This window comes from Phalacrocorax carbo, chromosome 23 (genome assembly GCF_963921805.1).
Source record: "Phalacrocorax carbo chromosome 23, bPhaCar2.1, whole genome shotgun sequence".
In the NCBI taxonomy this organism is placed as follows: domain Eukaryota; kingdom Metazoa; phylum Chordata; class Aves; order Suliformes; family Phalacrocoracidae; genus Phalacrocorax; species Phalacrocorax carbo.
Genome location: NC_087535.1, coordinates 1,822,659 through 1,840,509, shown reverse-complemented (window position 1 = coordinate 1,840,509; position 17,851 = coordinate 1,822,659). Strand labels below are relative to the sequence as shown.

General features: G+C 46.6%; 1 protein-coding gene across 1 annotated transcript; it reads right to left on the bottom strand.

Annotated features, from left to right (window-relative positions):
- Positions 1-5,004: 5,004 nt before the first annotated feature.
- On the bottom strand, positions 5,005-16,797 carry DRAM2 (DNA damage regulated autophagy modulator 2). Its single transcript, XM_064472100.1, has 8 exons — positions 16,704-16,797; positions 13,951-14,108; positions 13,065-13,132; positions 12,356-12,495; positions 9,660-9,837; positions 6,787-6,869; positions 5,764-5,856; positions 5,005-5,348 (listed from the first exon to the last, which is right to left on the bottom strand). The coding sequence occupies exons 2-8, from the start codon at positions 14,079-14,081 to the stop codon at positions 5,241-5,243; spliced, it is 801 nt and encodes a 266-aa protein (XP_064328170.1). The 5' UTR covers positions 14,082-14,108; positions 16,704-16,797; the 3' UTR covers positions 5,005-5,240.
- Positions 16,798-17,851: the final 1,054 nt, after the last annotated feature.

The window sequence follows — 17,851 nt, the reverse complement described above, 5'->3', positions numbered from 1 at the left end:
CAGGCTGAACAAACCAAGGGACTTCAGCCGCTCTTTGTATGGTTTCCCCTCTAAATCCTTCACCAACTCCGTGGCCTCCTCTGGACACTCTCTAGTGGCTTTATACCCTTAATGTCCTGTGGCGCCCAACCCTGCCCGCAGCACTCGAGGTGAGGCCACACCAGTGCAGAGCAGAGTGGGACAATTTATTTCAGCCATTTCATCTTGTACTCTTGTGGAGTTTTTTAAACACTAGGGTTCTTGTTGAACATGGGAGTATAATCCTGTTCATTCATAAACTCATTACTTTTCATTGGTTTGATTTTAAACTTCTTACCCACATCTCCGTTTCAGACAGATCCGTCAGTTCCCTGTGATGAGAGGATGGGAACCTTTCTGGGCTTTTCTGTGGTGGTCACGGATACCAATATCTTAATTTTTTCTGATGGATTTTGGAGACTCGTTTTACATCTTGATCTTAAAAAGCTTCTGGCCAACTTCCACCGATGTTTGAAAACACGTTTGTTGTCCCTTAAATCACCTGCTCATTCGGACGCAAGCTCAATTTATCCAAGGCTTTTTTACCTACATCTAATGGCTGCCTTAACCCAGTTGAGCCACACTGGCTGCCCCCTCCCTCTCCGAGTCTTTTTGGATTAGGTGGCACACACTTCTTCCCTAAACAGTCTCCAGAAACTTGCATAGATTTTGCCTTTTGGGCTAATCCTTTTAATTCTCTTTTTTTGTTTAATTGATGATGGCCTTACTTGCTAATAATTTTTCTTTAAATGATAATAATAAAAAAAGAATAAAACCATTGAGACCTTGTTTCAATGCATAAAGGATGAGTCAGCTGGAACAGTTTCCTTCTGTAACACTACAAGCTCCTGCCCCATCTTCTCATGCTTCTCTGAAGACAATGCTCCATGTTCTCTGTTGGCTATTTTCTTTGCATTTTTAACACATTGTTCTTGCACATTCTTCTCTCTCACTAAAGCCGCCCCCCAAGCCGGCAGCCTCCGTTTGGCTTTGGGTGGGAACACATGCTTATTTTTGAACTTCGCCTCTCACACCTGACAATGGTTAACACAATCTGACAAACCTGAGCTCTCCAGATGGCTGGACAAGGATTCGCCAAGAATTTGAGTGGCTGCTGGTTGTTGCCATTTCAGCAGGTTTTTCCTCAATTTTTAATAGACATCTTGTGTTAGCATTCCTGTCAGTCTTCCCGAGGGCTGTGACTCCTTGGCATGCTTCATCTCCAGTGTTCAGCTGCTGACAGATGCCTCCATCCTTTGCTGTCCTTGCAACAGGGCGTGGGGCTCATTTCAGGAGTAATGCTATAGAGCCGCCTTGTGCACCAAGGGTGTGAGAAAGCCAGCCCTGTTTTCAGTTGTGGTCTCACAGGAAGACACTGGTATCACGTAGGTGGTGGTTTCTCTAGCCCAAGCCTGGTAAGTTTACTGCAGTCAGCAAGGAGCAGAGGAAGAACCAAGTTCACAGGAACCGGCAGGGATAAGAAGTACAAATGCAGCCACTCCTTAACAAGGAAATGCTGATGAACTCAGTAGGAGTTGACTGAAACATCTCAACTTCTTTGGGAGCAGCAGGAGTGGGGCTACTTCCAAGGAAGCATGAGGAGGCGGTCACCGGGACACAGGCAGTGTCCCCAACAGCCAGGGAGCTGTGCCAGGTAGACAGAGCAGGGTGGTGGTGATGGGGTCCACAGTCAGCCCCAGGCAAGGTGACAGGATGGGTGAGGTTCTGGGTCCATCCAGGATGTTCAGTCAGGAGCAGCAGCAGATGGGAGTGGAGACATGGCTGACTGCGCATTTGAGGGCCACAGAGGAGATCAGGTTGGACAAAAGCTACCTACAGTCTAAGTCTAACCGCAACATAAAGCCCGGGGCAGAACGGAAGGCAGGTCTACCCACAACATGGCTCGGGCCAGGACTGGGTGCTTGCGCCTGGGCTCACATGGAGCTCCTGGGCTGTGGGCAGAAAGTGTGTATGGAGGTCCCAAGTGAGGCTGGTCAGGGCAATTAGGGTATGCTAATGCTCTCAGGAGCCTGTAAGTCCTGTAGCAGTGAGGGGAGCAGATCCTTGGGTTATGTTGTGGTTTAGCCCCAGCCAGCACCTCAGCCCCACACAGCCACTCGCTCACTCCCCGCATCCCAGTGGGGTGTAACTGGAAAAGCAAAAGAAAGAAAACTCATGGGTTGAGGTAAGAACAGTTTAATAATTAAAATAGTAGTAGTAATAGTGATAATGATAATAATGATTATGATGATGATAACAACAACGGCAACACTAATAATAGGATGAAAATAACAAGAGAAATGAAACTTGGGGGGAAAAAAAAACTCCAAGTGCTGCAACCGCTCACCACCCACTGGCCGATGCTGCTGGTCCCTGAGCTGCAATCGCTGCTTCCCCCGGCCAGCTCCCCCCAGTTAATATACTGGGCATGACGTCATATGATATGGAATATCCCATTGGCCAGTTTGGATCAGCTGCCTTGGCTGTGCCCCCTCCCCTCCCCTCCCGGCTCCTTGTGCCCCCGGCAGAGCATGAGAGGCTGGAAAAGTCCTTGCCTAGTGTAAGCGCTGCTCAGCAGCAACTGAACATCCCGGTGTTATCAACAATATTCTCATCCTAAATCCAAACCACGGCACTGCACCAGCTACAGGGAAGAGAATTAACTCTATCCCAGGCAAAACCACGACAGGCTGACTGCTTGAGTCTTCTGCCTTTCCTCAGCCACCTCGGTATGGCCATGCTGACCCTCCTGCAGGGGGACTGGCCATCCACAGCCTTTAGTAGGAGAGGTGAGACCTGGCCCAGCCCTCTCCTGTTTTGGTGGGATGCAGGGGAGGGGGAGAAAGGGGCAGCAATGCTGTGGGGTTGTGCAGTTCTGGAGTGATCAGGCAGGAGCACGGAGCTGTTCATCTCTGTCCCCTTGGTAAAGGGTGAGAGAGGAGGAAGAGGGTTTTCTGTGTGTTGGGGAGGTTGTTAAATAGGAGAGTTTGCTGCTCGGAGGTTGAACTTCTGTGGATCTGAGAAACTCAACAAGTGGTGCTGAGCTGGGTGGGGGGAGCCTTGGGGTAGCTGTGGGTTTTTAACTGCAGGCTCAGGAATGTGCTGTTTTAGGTAGAACTCAAGCTCTTCCCAGAGCTCAGGCTCCTGATTGCCCACAAGTGGACCTGGCTAGCTTGTCAGAGTGCTGCTGCTGCTGCTAGAGAGAAATCTGGGGCTCTCTGGAGCAGGAATTGCTCCCAGGGACAGCCTGTCTGATGTGGTTGTCAGGAACAACCTTCCTGTGCTTGACAGTTGTTCATGGGAGAGGCAGAGACGAAGGGGAGGTGATGCCAGGCACCAAGGGGAAGGAAAGCCCTGTGAGCAGGCAGGTCCTGCTACAGCCTTCCCGAGAAGCTGCATGGAGGAGGTTTTTGTTTCTCCCCTTCCGTACCAGGAGAAGGGCTCGCTCCCTCCTTCCCAGCAGGGGTCAGGGCTCTGCAAACACAAGGCAGTACCTCACTGCCATGACAACCTCCTGGTTAAGCCGTCTGCCTAATGAGGCTTAAGCAAGGCATAGAAAAGGGGGTTCTGGTAGCCAAAACAGCGTCTTTTCTGGGCTGTAGCAATTAACCAAGAACTGGGGTTTGGGTATTGCCTCATTAAAGAGCGTGGAGCCAAGTGTGCGACTCCTCAGGGAGGCCCTGATCCCTAGGGATTTATCAGCAGCTAAAATATCATACTTGGGGAAACCTTTCCCCAGTTGTAGAGCCCTGGGGGTCTCTGTGGCTCCATGTTGAGCATATCTACTTGTCGTCTTACTCCACTGGCTTCAGGAGCGCCAACGCTTGCTTTCACCACGTGAACTGGCTGAACTCCGGCTGAACCAGGCAAGTGCACTACTGCGATGGAGACATCCTGTTCTAATCTGGGAGAAAGAAGTTGCCCAGGGCAGCTGCTGTGATTTCCAGGTGGCCTTTGGATTAAACTCCTCTTCTGATCCTTTACCTGCCCCTCCAGGGGTTGGAAGATGCCAGCATAAACTAATTTGGCGTGGGAGGAAACACATGCTAGAGCTTATGTGGCTGTGACTTGAGCAATAATTTAGGAAGGAAGCTGGGCTATTCCTGCTGAACAGGGCTCAGAGGCAGCTGTTGATTGTGTATTCTGCAGGTCTGTTACTCTGCTCTACTTCGATGGAACTAGAGCAAATGTGTGTTTTTAAGGCTTCTGGCTCGGTCTGGACACGACCAGAGCACGTGGGAGGTCGTCCCTATGAAAGCCCTCAGTACCAGCCCCCAGCATGTGGCGCCATACGACAGCTTTTGGAAGCAGCAAGAGGAGTGAGCAGCTGGCTCTTGGGTTGGAGGGTGTCTCGGGGAGCAGCCCGGACACCGAGGCTACAAGGACATGTGACATGCTCTGCCCTGTGCTCGGGCCGGTGCTTCTCCCTTGAGCAGGAGTCGGGCTGCGTGCTCTGACTCTTCCTAGACTTGTGCAACAGGGACGCTGCGTGTGGATTCGTGGAGGGACCTGTCCCTCAGCTCAAACAACTGTCTGGAAGAGGGAGGATGGAAGGAATCGTGGAGCAGAGTGGTTTGGCCCCAGGGCAGCCCCTGCAGGTCGCTGTTCCCGCTGCTGCTCCGTGCGACTCCTCTCCAGGATCAAACCCATGGCTGCCCTCCCAGCAGGAGGAGAGCTGCTCCCGCTGGCGCTGCCTCCTGTCCCCTGGAGGAAGCTGTGGCGTAAGGAGGGCTTTCCTTCTGGGTCACTCAAAGGATGAGGGGCTCCGGGGTCCTTCCAGAGGACCACAGCGTGCAGGCCACGGGCCGGCCCCAGCTGCCTCAACAAGGGAGCTGCAGGTGCAGCAGGACGAGGCTGGAGCCCAGCACCAGGCTGGGGGCTCTGTGCATCCAAAAGGACTTGACTTGAGGAACACTGGGGAGAGCAGGGCAAGGGGCTGAGGGAGGTAGAACTGGGGGCGCTGGAAGCAATGAGGAGACACAACCCTTTAATAACCTTCATTTAATTCTTTCATGACATTGGCATGTGTAGAAATGTTGCAGGCGTGTTTACAATACTGATACCACTTGCATTGCTGTGTGGGTTAATAGCAAAGCCCTTTAGGTCAAGTACAATACAATCGCTTCATAATTTTTTTAATATAAAATAAATGCTTAGAAATATCACCTGTTATTGCTAATAAGTTCCTGAGTTATGCTGAGAACGTGTTCTCTTCACCTTCATTAGATGCTCCCCGCTACCAGCAGTGTCTGCTCCTCAGTCACAAAGCTCTGCGCTGTGTTATAAAGGGTCTGTCCGTGCAAGCTGACAACTGCACGCAGGGAAATTTTCTATATAGGAAAAAGGAAAGCAAATTCAAGTTAGCAGGCTTGTCCCTGTCTCAGCGGGGGCGATTTCAGTGGTTGGTTGCAACACCAAAACGCAGCTCGGCTCCAGAACTATGCGCCTGACTCCCAAGCTGTTCTCTTGGACTGGCTCCATCCTTTGCCTTGCAATCCTACAGCAAACTTCCCTTGCGACGCGACAGATCTGGCAAGCGAAGCTGGTTAAAGCTAGTCTGGTGCTGGAAGGTGCGTGTTAACACAGCAGGGGCAGACCTACTGAGGAGCAGAGGACTGCTTCGTGCTTTTCGTGCCACAGGCCTTCTGGCCCCGACGACTGATAATACAAGGCAGCCCAGCCTGCATCGTGCCAGGCTACGTAGAGCTTGGAGAAGCAGAGCACTGAACGTTAACTTCATTTTACCTGAAAGTCACGGATATAGGTGAGGAAAAAGCTGAGGAAGGAGAATGCCAACGACCACTCCGAGACGGTACTGATGATGTGAGCCGTGTAGCCCTGTGTAATAGTGAGAAGGGGGGTTAAATCAGCATGAAAAGCTCCTTTTAAACCTGCAATGGCACAAAGACGGCTTGCACATATGACATCCTGCATCCACAACTATTTCCTTCGAAGAGTAAAATTTCTGAGCAATCTGGAGTCTCTAAGAATGAAGTGCTGAACTTGGCAGAAGACTGCGAGTGACCAGGAAAACACCTGCTCCACACAGCTGGCATGACCCCACTGGGAATTCAGTATCCACCTGCAAAACCCGAAGGCTCAATCGGAGCTCGGCATGACTCACAGCAAAACCTCTTGGCAAAAGTGAGGTTCAAGGCCATCCCTTGGATGTCAGCAGACTTCCGAGAGGCTCCTTAGGCTTTAAAGCGAGGGGTGGGAATAGCCCCCAAAACCAGCCTGTGTAATACCACATCCCACACGCCTGGAGAGGGTGAGGGGGGCCTACGTGCCCCTTCTGCATCCCACCGGGGATCCCTCACTGTCCAGCGCTTCCCACTACAGCGGCAGCTCTATCGCCTCTATCCTTTGGCCTTTTCCTCCTCCTGACTCCACCAGACACCCACCTGTCAGCAGCCAGGAACTCCGCTTCGCCACAACCAGCTGGCACGTGAGATCCATTACTTACAGTTACCGTCTAACAGTGACCGGGAATCGCTGACCAGCACAGACCAGACAGGCTGGTAGCGTGACATCTCGTCAGGGCAGCTCGATTACTGCCTGTGACTGAGATTAATTTAAAATAACGCTTCAAGCTGCACCTGTTTTGCTTGGAGCAGCAGGTAGCTGTGTACTGGCTCAACTGGTACAGCTCACTTGTGCTCTTCCATCCCAAGTACGCGTATGCAACCGCAGTAAGCGCCCAAATGTATTTGTCACTCAAATAATGCAGCTGCCTTTTGTTCGCTGTTTCTCTGCTCAATCACTTACTTTTTCCTGTGGATCCCAGTGCAACTTCTGCACTAGATTCATTCCGTACAGGCCACTGTACAAGACAACCGAGGAAACAAACACTGTAAAGAAATGTGTTAAGGAAGATTCAAGACTAAGAATGAGCAACTTGGAAATTTCAGGCTCGACTCTGGTTTGTGTCAAGCTGAGGCTCTGAGGAGATCGCTGTGTGTTTTCCACAAGGTCTCCTCAGGATAATGAGTAGTAATGGTGACACAGACCGCTCCACGTTCCCTTCAACTTGCAGGTTGTTCCAACTGACTAGTTACTGCTGTGTGAAAAGGTTAATTCTAATCTAAATCAATTATCTTTGATCTCTGTATGTTGCATCTTGTCACACCTCCTTGATCACCCTTTGAAAGCACTTAAACTATGACAAATGTGAATACTTACTCAGCATTTGGGATATTTTTTTTTAGTGGTATTTTCCAGGCTAACAGTGTCTGGACCTCTTTCTCTAATTCCTTTTCAACTTCTCAACCACCTTGAACTGTTGGTATGTGGGTTACAGGTTGGAATACTACACCACTTGCAACAGAGAGGATTATTAGCTTTCCCTCTTAGTTCACTCAAGGCTGGCGCAGCAGCCAAGGAAAAACCTCACATGATGATGATTCCTCATTTGATCAGAGACCCGGGTCATTTCTAGAGTGATTGAGATGTCACTTTTTCAACATCTTCCAGAGGGAAGGTATGCTGCATCAGTGCTACTGCCTTTTAAATGAAACTTGGAGCATTACGTTATAGAAGATCTGATTTTTCATAGGATTAAGGTATTAACTTCTTCAGTCGTTACTGAGATTAAACATCAAGAGCTTCCTGATGTGAAAGATTAATTTTGGTGGTGAACAAGGCTGAACTTAACTGGCACAAACATGTCTTTGAAAACCCAGACTTCCAAAGGTTATTAAAAAATTGATGTGAGTGGTCCAGGGAGCTCTGGTTACTGATCTGAATGCAAGACATCCAATCCTCCGCTAATTAAAATGTACAGCTTTAGTAGCTGTTAGTTACCTGCCTGAGTTACTACTGCAATGGAAAGAATTTAATCATCGTGATACAAAAATAACTGGCGCCCATCCTCTCCTCGTTACAGAGCGGGTAATTAACTGCTTTGCTCTTTCTGTGTCGGCTCTCTCACTCCAGTAGTCGATCGGGAGCATTTTTAGGTTTCCTTATGTCCTCCAGTACCAGTTGCAACCACTTCACCTACAGCCAGAGACTTCTGCCTGTTACCATCTTCCCCTTATTACATTATGAGCTGTTAATTTAGAAAATACTCTGATAATTTCCCTTTTCTTCCCCTTCCATACCTACGTATGCATATATCATTATTTCCACAGCTGTTTTTACTTCCCTCCAATTTTGGTTAGACCACACTGGTTTAAAAACCATTATAGATTTTTGGGTTTGTGGGTTTTTTGGCAACTGTAAAAGGCTCTTAACTTGCAGCACTTCATATTGTTTCTTTTTTAGTCTTCCCCAATTGTATTTGGCTCCTAGCCATTCAAAGCTGAATATCTTGTTCTTTGCTAGCACCAAGAATTTCTGTCAGGGACTGCAATTCTCCAAGTCTGGCAGATGACCTTGCTCTGTGCCAAGCCTCCTCAGCAGGTAAGGGTCCTTCTCACTTCGTTATCCATAACCAGACTATCGCTTCTCATCTGACTAGTACAGATTGTATAACCTTGCAGTAGCAGGGATGGGGGCTCAGTGAGATGCTCCATCACTGGGAAACGGGGTGTATTGTTTGGTGTTGGTTTTGGCTGCCAGCCTCAAAATAAATGGAATTGGTGGGGATTAAATTGGTGGACTTGACTCGGCTGCAGAAGGGACAGCATTTTAGCAATGATTTTTGCACTCGTGTCTTTGGAATGTAAATTCAAAAGCTGTAGGGTTGTAGCCCTGTCTGACAGAAACCAGAGTCATAATTTTCAAAATACAATGTTTAGGTCCATTGGGGTGAGCAGAGGAACTGCTGTTGTTCAGTTTTGTGATTGTTAAATGATTCTGGACAGGAGAAAGGCCTCTCTTTCTGGGTGGGTTTTCCCGTATTTCTGTAAAACCCACAGCTGCTTCCAGCACTCGGAATTCAAAGTTAAGGGAGATGATGGATTCCAGAGCTGAGGAAAGGCTGTAGGGAATGCTGGTCAGAAACATCTTGTCTTTTGAACTGTAGGATGGGCAGCAGAGGAGATCAGAGGTCAAATATCTCTTCTGACTCCACCTTGGTGATATGACCCAGAATTGTCTCTCTGACAAATGTCAGCACTCTAAACTTGCTCCGGGAGCCAGCTGGCACTGTGCAGCACCACTGCCCATGGTTAGGTTAGTAGTATTTTCTCTTATGCTAGGTTCTGTACTTCTCTTTTAGTTGTATCCAACTATTAAACTTGCTGCAGCGCTCCTGTCACCAGGGAACAGACACTTTTATTTCTTACCTGGCTTTTTCCCCCCATGAAAACCACCCATCTCTTAAGTACGCTTCCCTTTGTCCCCATCTTTCATAATCTACAGTCAGACCTCTTTGTGATAAACTCTTATCTCACCATTTTCAGTCCCTGGTGTGCAGAAGAAAAGGAGAGGAGAAAGGGTGGTGACCATCTCTCCTACTTTTTTTATTATCCAGTGACTCGCTTGTGGGCTTAACCCGATGGTTCCCTTTCTCCTAGAGTTCCCAGCTTGCACTACAGAATATGAACAGATAGCACAATACAAGCTGTACATGGAAAGATGCCAGGCCTTCTGTGGCACAGCCTTTCATATTGGTTGGTTAAATTAACGCCAATGTAAATACCGTCATTTGTGAAGGCTGCTCGATTTTACGGTGACACCAGGCAGCAAAAGGATACTGCTCACAATGCTTGAACAGCACCAGAGTAACATGGTCAGGCGAATCCAAAAGATGTCTTTGCTGTGAAGTTCTGGCTGCATCAGGTAGGATAGGACGGTCTGAACCAGCATATAAATGGCCCCTACGCCGAATGTCAGGCAGGCTCCAACCACGTGTATGTAGTACAGAATGCATTTCTGGGGAAAGAAAGCACTGCTTGTACAGAACCTGGTCTCGTTTTAAACTCTGAGAACAATTTTCTTCTGTAAACCTTTGGCACTCCACCCACTCAATTGCTTTCTCGCATCCCACCCTAGGCAGTTCTGGAACGTACTAGCACTTAGATTTTTCTTAGAAACCCCATACAGAGTTAGTTGGAAGCTAGCACCTGCCAGCCCTCTGTATTGCTGCTTTTGTTAAGTTCTTGTGGCTAAATTACAGGTCACCACTATATCTTAACTACAGGAATTTAAAAGAGCTGTTCTCATTAGCCATAATGGACAGTAATACGGAAGATGGATGAAGGAGTCCCTGCAGCTGGGCAGGTAATGAGTGACAACAGGCTATTGACTGAGCAGGGATCGGTACATTGGTACATCTATAAAAAATAATGCAATACAGGATAAACATATTTCTAGTACCCAAAATGGGATTAAAAATAACGAGGTTTAGCACTTCTCTGAATTGCTCTAGTTTGCATAAGCCTTGTTTGTCAAATTAGTATCTTTGAACACTCAGAGGGAACAAGGTTGAATCGAGCAGTAATACTTCTTAACTTAAAGAACACTATAGGAGAATCAACTGTCAAATAGTAAAAATACTTAAAAATAGAAGTTGTTCCAAGAAAAACAACCCACCTTAAAATTTATGCCCTGAAAAATCCCGTTGTGTTCAGTCCTTTCCCCTCATCCCTGGCTAAGCACAGTACCCAAAGACAGAAGCTAGCAAGTGATATCTTGCCAACTGTGCGATGCAAGGCCTGGCGGCCTCCCTGCCAACTGTGCCGGTGATCTTTCATGCCCTAAAGCATGGGACTGTCTGTGTATTTTACTGAGTAACTATTAAGATCAGGAATTGGAGTCACCTTTTCCTTGCAACCCCCACGTGCACCTTATGTGCACAAACAAATTTGAAGTGCTGCGTCCACAGTACAGTAGAGGTGGGAATTTATCTTTAAACAGTGAATAACCAAGTTGCAAAGGCATGTGCTCCAAAATCATGGGCTGCTCAGTGATGAAGTGTCATCAGACGGAAATCTTTGCCCTATAGGAGAGGAAATCAATAGCCGCAGCTAGAATAAAGCAACAGTACTGCCTGAACAGCGGGAATTAAATCTCGCCTGAAGATGAGCCCTGCGCTATTTCTCCGACTCCCGGCAGTGAGAGCTCTCTGGAGCTCTCGGCGGGATGGCTGTTTCCATCCCCTTTGTTTATCTTTGTATATTTTCACACTTCAGATGCCTTCAGTAACCAGTGGATTCTGGGGGCTTTAGCTCCTTTTGCCTCTCAAGTGGCTCTCAACCAGTCCTCAGCATCATGCGAATGTGCAGGTACATGACTTCCGATTTTTGTCTTGCTCAAGGGTAAACGTTACACAAACTAGTTAAAAAGTTAACGTGCACCTTCTATATTTTGATTACCTTGAAATCTACAGAAAGTAGGCGTAACCTGTCCTGACCAGTGGTGGAAGGAAATCATGGAGCTGAACAAAGCCTGGAGGCTTTTGCTTGGTGGGTGTGGTAGGGGAGGCTGTGACCCCTGGGTAGAGCTAGGGCTCCAGGAAAAAAGGAAAGGGATTGAGGCATCAAAAAAACCCCTCAAGACCTCAAAATGAGTGTGCTGTGGTTTCTGAGAGAGGGGCTGCTGAAGCACTTGGAGAGCTGCGCTGGGGGAAAAGGAGAAGGGGAAAAGGTGGAGCTTTCCAGCTTTTCCTCTTTGCTTTTCCCTGGCCCTAATCCAGCAGGAGACCAAGGCGACGATGCAGCCTCTAGTGGCTAAAGGCACCGCTACAGATCCCCCAAAAATCCAGCAGGTAATTAATATGATGAGGCTGGCACCTGCACAACTGTCTTGTGCGTAACAGCCATGTAGCACGTGGCCCTGCTGATGGTGTGATATGTGAGAATATCAGATATATTTTTTTGAGGGGGTGGGAAGTATTGGGGAGAAGGAAAAATAGAGACACTGGGATGGAGAAATTAAAAAGCTGGGTAACATTGCATTATTTTCACGAACTGCACAAGTTTGAAGGAAAATATACCTATGCAGGCAGATTTTTCAGGGCTGGACTTCTTGAGGGGTTGGGTGTTTTTGTTGGTTTTACTTCAAGTTGTAACAATTTTTGATGATTTGATACCTGATTCTCCTGAGTCAAAATAAAATATAGTTGTGATCTTTTAACCTGGAACTAGGGCTTTCAGATCTCCTGTAAGGAGATCCAAGATGAGTTTGCTTTCTGCAAAACTTGTGGGGTTTTTAATGTTTTGAAATTTCATGAATGGCTACTCACAAGTCCCAGTGGAAAAAGCAAATAAGTAGTAAGAAATTGTAAACCAAACCTTAATTTTTTAAACAGTTTTCTGTACGGAGTTTGACAAAAGCCAGGTTTGCCCCAAGAAGTTTTGCTTTCAGTAAAATCCCCATTTTATCAGACATCTCAGTAAACAAACGCACACAACTCTGGACAGCTTCAGAACTTTGCGAGCAAAGCACAAACCTGGAAATTTGCAATAATGCAAAGGCCGAAACAGCTCATCAGTCCCAGTATGAGGCCAATCTTATTGAGCTTGATGATCTTGGATTTTTCTGGATTCAAAGCGTGAACTTGTTTGTAACGGACATACATGGTAGCCATACCTGTTAACGAGGAACCCGAATGCAGTGAGATTTTCAGCTGACGAGTAGACTGTCTTTTTTTTTGACTGGGAAGATGCTGAGTGACAGAGGCAACTATTTAAAATACAAAAACTGTCTTATGGTACACTGAAATAGGAAAGCTGAGAATCTGGAAGCCAAAACTGGAATAATATAATGGTAAATCAATCAACTTATTAGATTTTTCTTATCTCCTTCATTTGAAAGCCATACTAGGTTGTTTTTCTCCCTCTCCATAATCGCAGCACAAGCAAGGTGACTGCCTTAAATTTTCATTTCTATTTCTTTCACTAGTCTGTTCTTTTTGGTTTTTTTTAAACACAATTTTGGCCTTCTGGAATCGGCAGTTGTCATGCTGACTTTGTGGATAACATCCCTGACATACACTTTCCCTGAATTGCTTAAGAGAATTAAGATTGATTGTCTAGAATTTAATTTTTGACTGAGAATTATGGGCTGCCTAACGATCTGAATAAGGAAATTAAATTATTTAAAGCTGTGTGTATTCCAGAACTGCCTGCAGCTTGCCAAGGACAGCTTTCTATACTCACCCAAGAAAGCAGAAATATTTAACATGATCCCAAATAAGCATCTTTCAGGTGGTATTGTCCCTGTATCACTGGAAGAGATAAACGGAGTGGTAAGTACCTATCTATATTAAAAATACTTGCAACACAACTGTACTTATTTCAATCTACAAAGGAACCATAAGAAAAAGGTTTAAATAAAAAAACCAAACAAACCAAACAACAAAGCCAAAACAAACAAAAAACCCCCCAAACACAACCCCCCCCCAAACACTCCACCCAAAAACCCCCTACAATAATAAAAACCCCAAACAAAAAAAAAAAACCACAAACCAACCAACCGACCAAAACCCCCTACCAGATATTTTCCATCACTCACACTATACTGTGCTAGTTTTAGAGCTGTAGAAATAAGCATGGTAAAGACATGCTTTCCTTAGAACAAGGAATGAACATACTTGATATAACTATTCCTTTTATATTGATCTTGAGTCCATAAAAGGTAAATAAAGTGTATTAAAGCCAGAAAAATGAAGAACCTAGAAAACTGCAAGACCAAACCTAAGGTCCTACATACAGCCTTGATGCAATGCAGGTAGGAATAGTGACGATTGTGCAGATTTACTGGTGCAACCAAACCTGGTGACAGCAGGACGCTCGCTCTGAACATCGGGTTGGAGGTGCGCCCCAGCTTTCTTGTTCATCATTATTTTAAGGATACGTTCACAGAGCCACAGCTTAAAGGTTTGACTTTTGCACAAAAATAGACAGCTCTAAATAGCGTTACACACAAATCACTACAAACAGCCAGTAACTTTAGAACTGGAGCTGTTAGGTAAGAACCGCTGTTTGGAGTCGGGAGCGAGAGGCCAGTTCAGTACTACGGTACAGTCGTATGAATGTTACCGACCTGATGTAGGGCACCAAAGGGTCGACGTGGTGTAGGACGATTGCAGTAATGTATGAAAACACAAAAGATGCAGCTGACCAAACAACCAAAGCCACAGGCAAGAAAGAGAGACCTTGCTGAAACCACCACATCTCAGTGCTGGCTTCTAACTCGGAACACTGTGAGGAATCAAATACAAAGGTTTACTAAGATTTCTCAAAGATTTTATTTTCTTGAGGCAAGCTGCTTCAAATACGGCAATTTGGCGTTGCTCTCAGTCCTGTCCTGCACACCCAACGTGAACATTTGACTTCATGGCATAGAAGCAATCATAAATAAGCAGAAATTACATCTGGAAATGTTAATTTGGAGATTCTTAGAAGGTCATGAGAACAGAAACCAGTAGTGTCACTTTACTACGTGTCTCGGCATTTGTTGCTGCCAGAATAAGGTCAGATGGGTTACTGTGAATAACTGACTCTATTTTCTTCTTACCCTTGTGTCATAACAGCATGTTAGAATTAGTGAGGCTGACAGAGAACGTGTCCCCGTGCTGACAGTTTAACTGATAGTGGCTGCTGGGAAGCCTCTAACTTCCATTAACAATCAACTGGGCAGACGTGGAAAAAATTACCTAAAATCACTTTAATATCTGCACTCATTTACTACCTGTCATGCTGTGTGACTCAACATCTGTTATAAGCATCACTTAAATAAGCTCACAGATATCAATGAGCAAGAGCTGAGTGCTACCAGCTGCAACCTTCAAGCTCAAGGGCTACTTTTTCCTGGTGGCTGTAGAGCAGCTACCATGGCTGTACAGGTGGGAGGAAAAGGTCCGGTTACAGCGGAGCAGAATGGCTCACTCCATACTCATACAATCCGGTCCCAGCCCAACAGCAAATCTGTGCCTCCTCCTCCAGCTCTCCAAGAGCAACAATGTGCACCTGTGTCACCCTGGTGAGCTCACACAGAAAAAACTGACTCCTCTCTACTCCACTTAAATATGAGGAAAAACTTCTTCCCTGTGCGGGTGCCAGAGCAGGGGCACAGGCTGCCCGGAGAGGCTGTGGGGTCCCTTCTGTGGGGACATTCACACCCCACCTGGACGCGGCCCTGTGCCCCTGCTCTGGGGGTGCCTGCTCCAGCAGGGGGTGGGACGGGATGAGCTCCAGAGGTCCCTTCCAACCCCTGCCATTCTGGGATTCTGTGTAATTTTCTATTGGCTTCAAATACAAAGTTAAGCAGAGCTTATTTCAGAATCCCAGAATGGCTGGGGTGGGAAGGGACCTCTGGAGGTCATCTTGTCCAAACCCCTGCTCAAGCAGGGCCATGCAGAGCCAGTTGTGCCAGATGGCTCTTGAGTACCTCCCAAGGATGGAGATGCTACAATCTCTCTGGGCAACCTGTGCCAGTGCTCCATCACCCTCACAGTATAAAAAGTGCTTTCTTATGTTCAGTCAGAGTCTCCTGCATTTCAGAGTGTGCCTGCTGCCTCTGGGCCTGGCACTGGTCCCCAGTGAAGGAGCCTGGCTCCATCCTCTTTGCACCCTCCCTTCAGGCAGGGAGACCAGATCCCACCTGAGCCTTCTCTTCCCTAGGCTATACCTGTCCCTCTGCCTTATGCCATTTGACCGATGCTGTTCTCTTAATGTTTACACTGGTGAGAAAAGTACATAAAGTGTTTAAGCATAGTTGAAACTGGAGACTGTAAATGGAATATGAAACAGGGCAAAGGTGAAGAGTAAATAATAAAGAGTACAGGTCCAAGGGCATCCAGGCAAAGATCAAACAGTACGGGAGAAACACAAAATAATGTTGAGGCAAAATAGGAAGGAGTGCAGTGCTGAGGTTTTAGGAGGCGGGCATTGCCCGGAGTGTGAAACTGAAAGAAAGGAGAAAGAGAAACGGAAGACAGACAGGAAGCCCCACAATAAGAAAGTTTCATGGGAGGAAAAAAGAAGCTGAAACAAAAGCTGGTGAATCTCGCAACAGATCAGAGCTGTTCAACTCCTTTGCATCTCTTCTGATGTGGACTTACTGCGGACAGCATGTACTTGGTCACAGCAGAGCTCAGTCATGCCCTTCTGCTGACCTTTGCCAGCACGCCTGTCTAGGAGTGTTCACGGAAAGCCAGGCTGATAGAATCATCACATAATGCATAACAATGCATAATGAGAATTGCTCATTTACCACAAACTGGTGACTTCTGTTTGTGCTGCTTTTAAGCCTAGAATGTTAGTGGTTGAGAGAAGAGCAAATGAGCTCTGGCATCCTCCTGGGAGGTAACAAAAGTCAACTCAGCCAGCTGATAACCCTTGAAAAGAATGTACAATTATGTCCTCATAAAGGTTCAGCTGCTTGTGAGGAAGATGTCAGGCAGCAGCTGATAACAGAAGTAGTGAAGAATGGAGGTAGAATTGAAGTTGCTTGCTTTCTTTCCCTTAAGCTTTCATTCTTAAGCTAAGTCTAACATTTACCCTCTAATGTTGACTTTCATTTTAAGACTGTAATGCAGTAAAAATAGTAATGAGTAAAATATCGCAATGCCATCTCTTGTATGAGTAAATTGGGAATTTCAAAGAGAAATGCATATTTTGCGTGGCACTCTCTGTTATAGATGTTATGTGCCTGGGCATGTAATTAAAAACTTCAATCAGTCTGGTGCTTGGAGATCACTTTTCCTTTAGCATTTAAATGCTAATAGTGCCTCAGCTTTATTTCTGAGCTAACAGATTTTTGCCTGAAAACAAACCAAATGATGCGCCACATACCTGGGAACAAGAGCATCAGAAGAAACGTCACCTCAAGGGGAATCCAAAGTCATCTTTCCAGTGAAGTTCCACATTTGCTTCATTTTTTTTTTCTAAATTGTTGAGATATAAAGGAAAATAATCAAGATGTGAGGTACATCTATACCTCTTACCCCGTATTATTTATTCTCCTTCTTAGCATCTTCTGTTAGTCGTTGCTGCTGACTGGACGTTGGACTAGACGGACTGTTGGCCTGACACAGTATGTTTTTCCTATGTTCCAAGAGGTTTAAGGAGTGAAGCTTGTGTACAGTGGGACGGTAGAAATACAGGAAAACGGGTGTTTCAGAATTTTTGATTTATAGGACTTGTCTACAGAAAGTTTTAACTTGAAGTGAGAAGCTTTGAAGGAAAAAAAATGAATGCAAATGTTTTAATGCAATTAAAACCAGTGCCTACAATCCCTGCTTTCACGTAAGGAAGAGGACAGAACATGGAGCCTTTCTGTTTCACTGCGGACGGGCATCGCAGCGTGGTGCTGGTGCTGCGCTAAATACGTGGCAGGATAGGTGCTGAAGCAACCTGAATTTAATCAGACATCCCACAACTCTGAGCAGCTGCCGTTTGCACACACTGGAGAGGAGATACTGTGCTGTGATCCCCTTCGCTGGTGATATTCATCGGCTCGCACAGACATTTGCAACGTTTGGGTGCTGGTCAGACGCAGCTTTGGGGTCCCGCTGCCATGTGGGTGAGGCGGGAGTGAAGCTATGGGGGACAAGGCTCACAGACAACACAGATTCTCCACCTGTTGGGAGCATTTGTGTGCATATGCAGATTCATTTACCTGGACTAAGGCGAGGTGAGTAAAGCAGAACAGCTATTCCAGATTTCCCCCCTGGATATTGCTCTTATTACATAATAAATGCATCCGCGCAGGCAGCTCATCTGCAACATCTGCTCCAGAGAAGCCCTCGATCAGCCTAGAGCGGGCATCTCTGCAACCTGTGCTGGCGCTTGGCCCAAAGCTAAAGCCGGGACACAAATTATGGTTGTTTCCCTGTGGTCAGGCATAAAAAGCAGTGCAGCAGCTTCAGCTGCAACCGGAGAGCTCTGGTGAGGCTGTGAATATAGCTGCAGGCTGGGACATCCCAACAGCACAGGAATTA

Excerpts from the sequence above, each read along its gene's own strand:
- DRAM2 (XM_064472100.1), bottom strand. The coding sequence starts at position 14,081 with ATGTGGTGGTTTCAGCAAGGTCTCTCTTTCTTGCCTGTGGCTTTGGTT. Across the intron at positions 9,838-12,355 it reads GCATTATTGCAAATTTCCAG|AAATGCATTCTGTACTACAT; the intron begins GTTTGTGCTTTG and ends TTCTTTCCCCAG. Across the intron at positions 6,870-9,659 it reads CTGTTCAAGCATTGTGAGCA|TGTTTGTTTCCTCGGTTGTC; the intron begins GTATCCTTTTGC and ends ATTTCTTTACAG.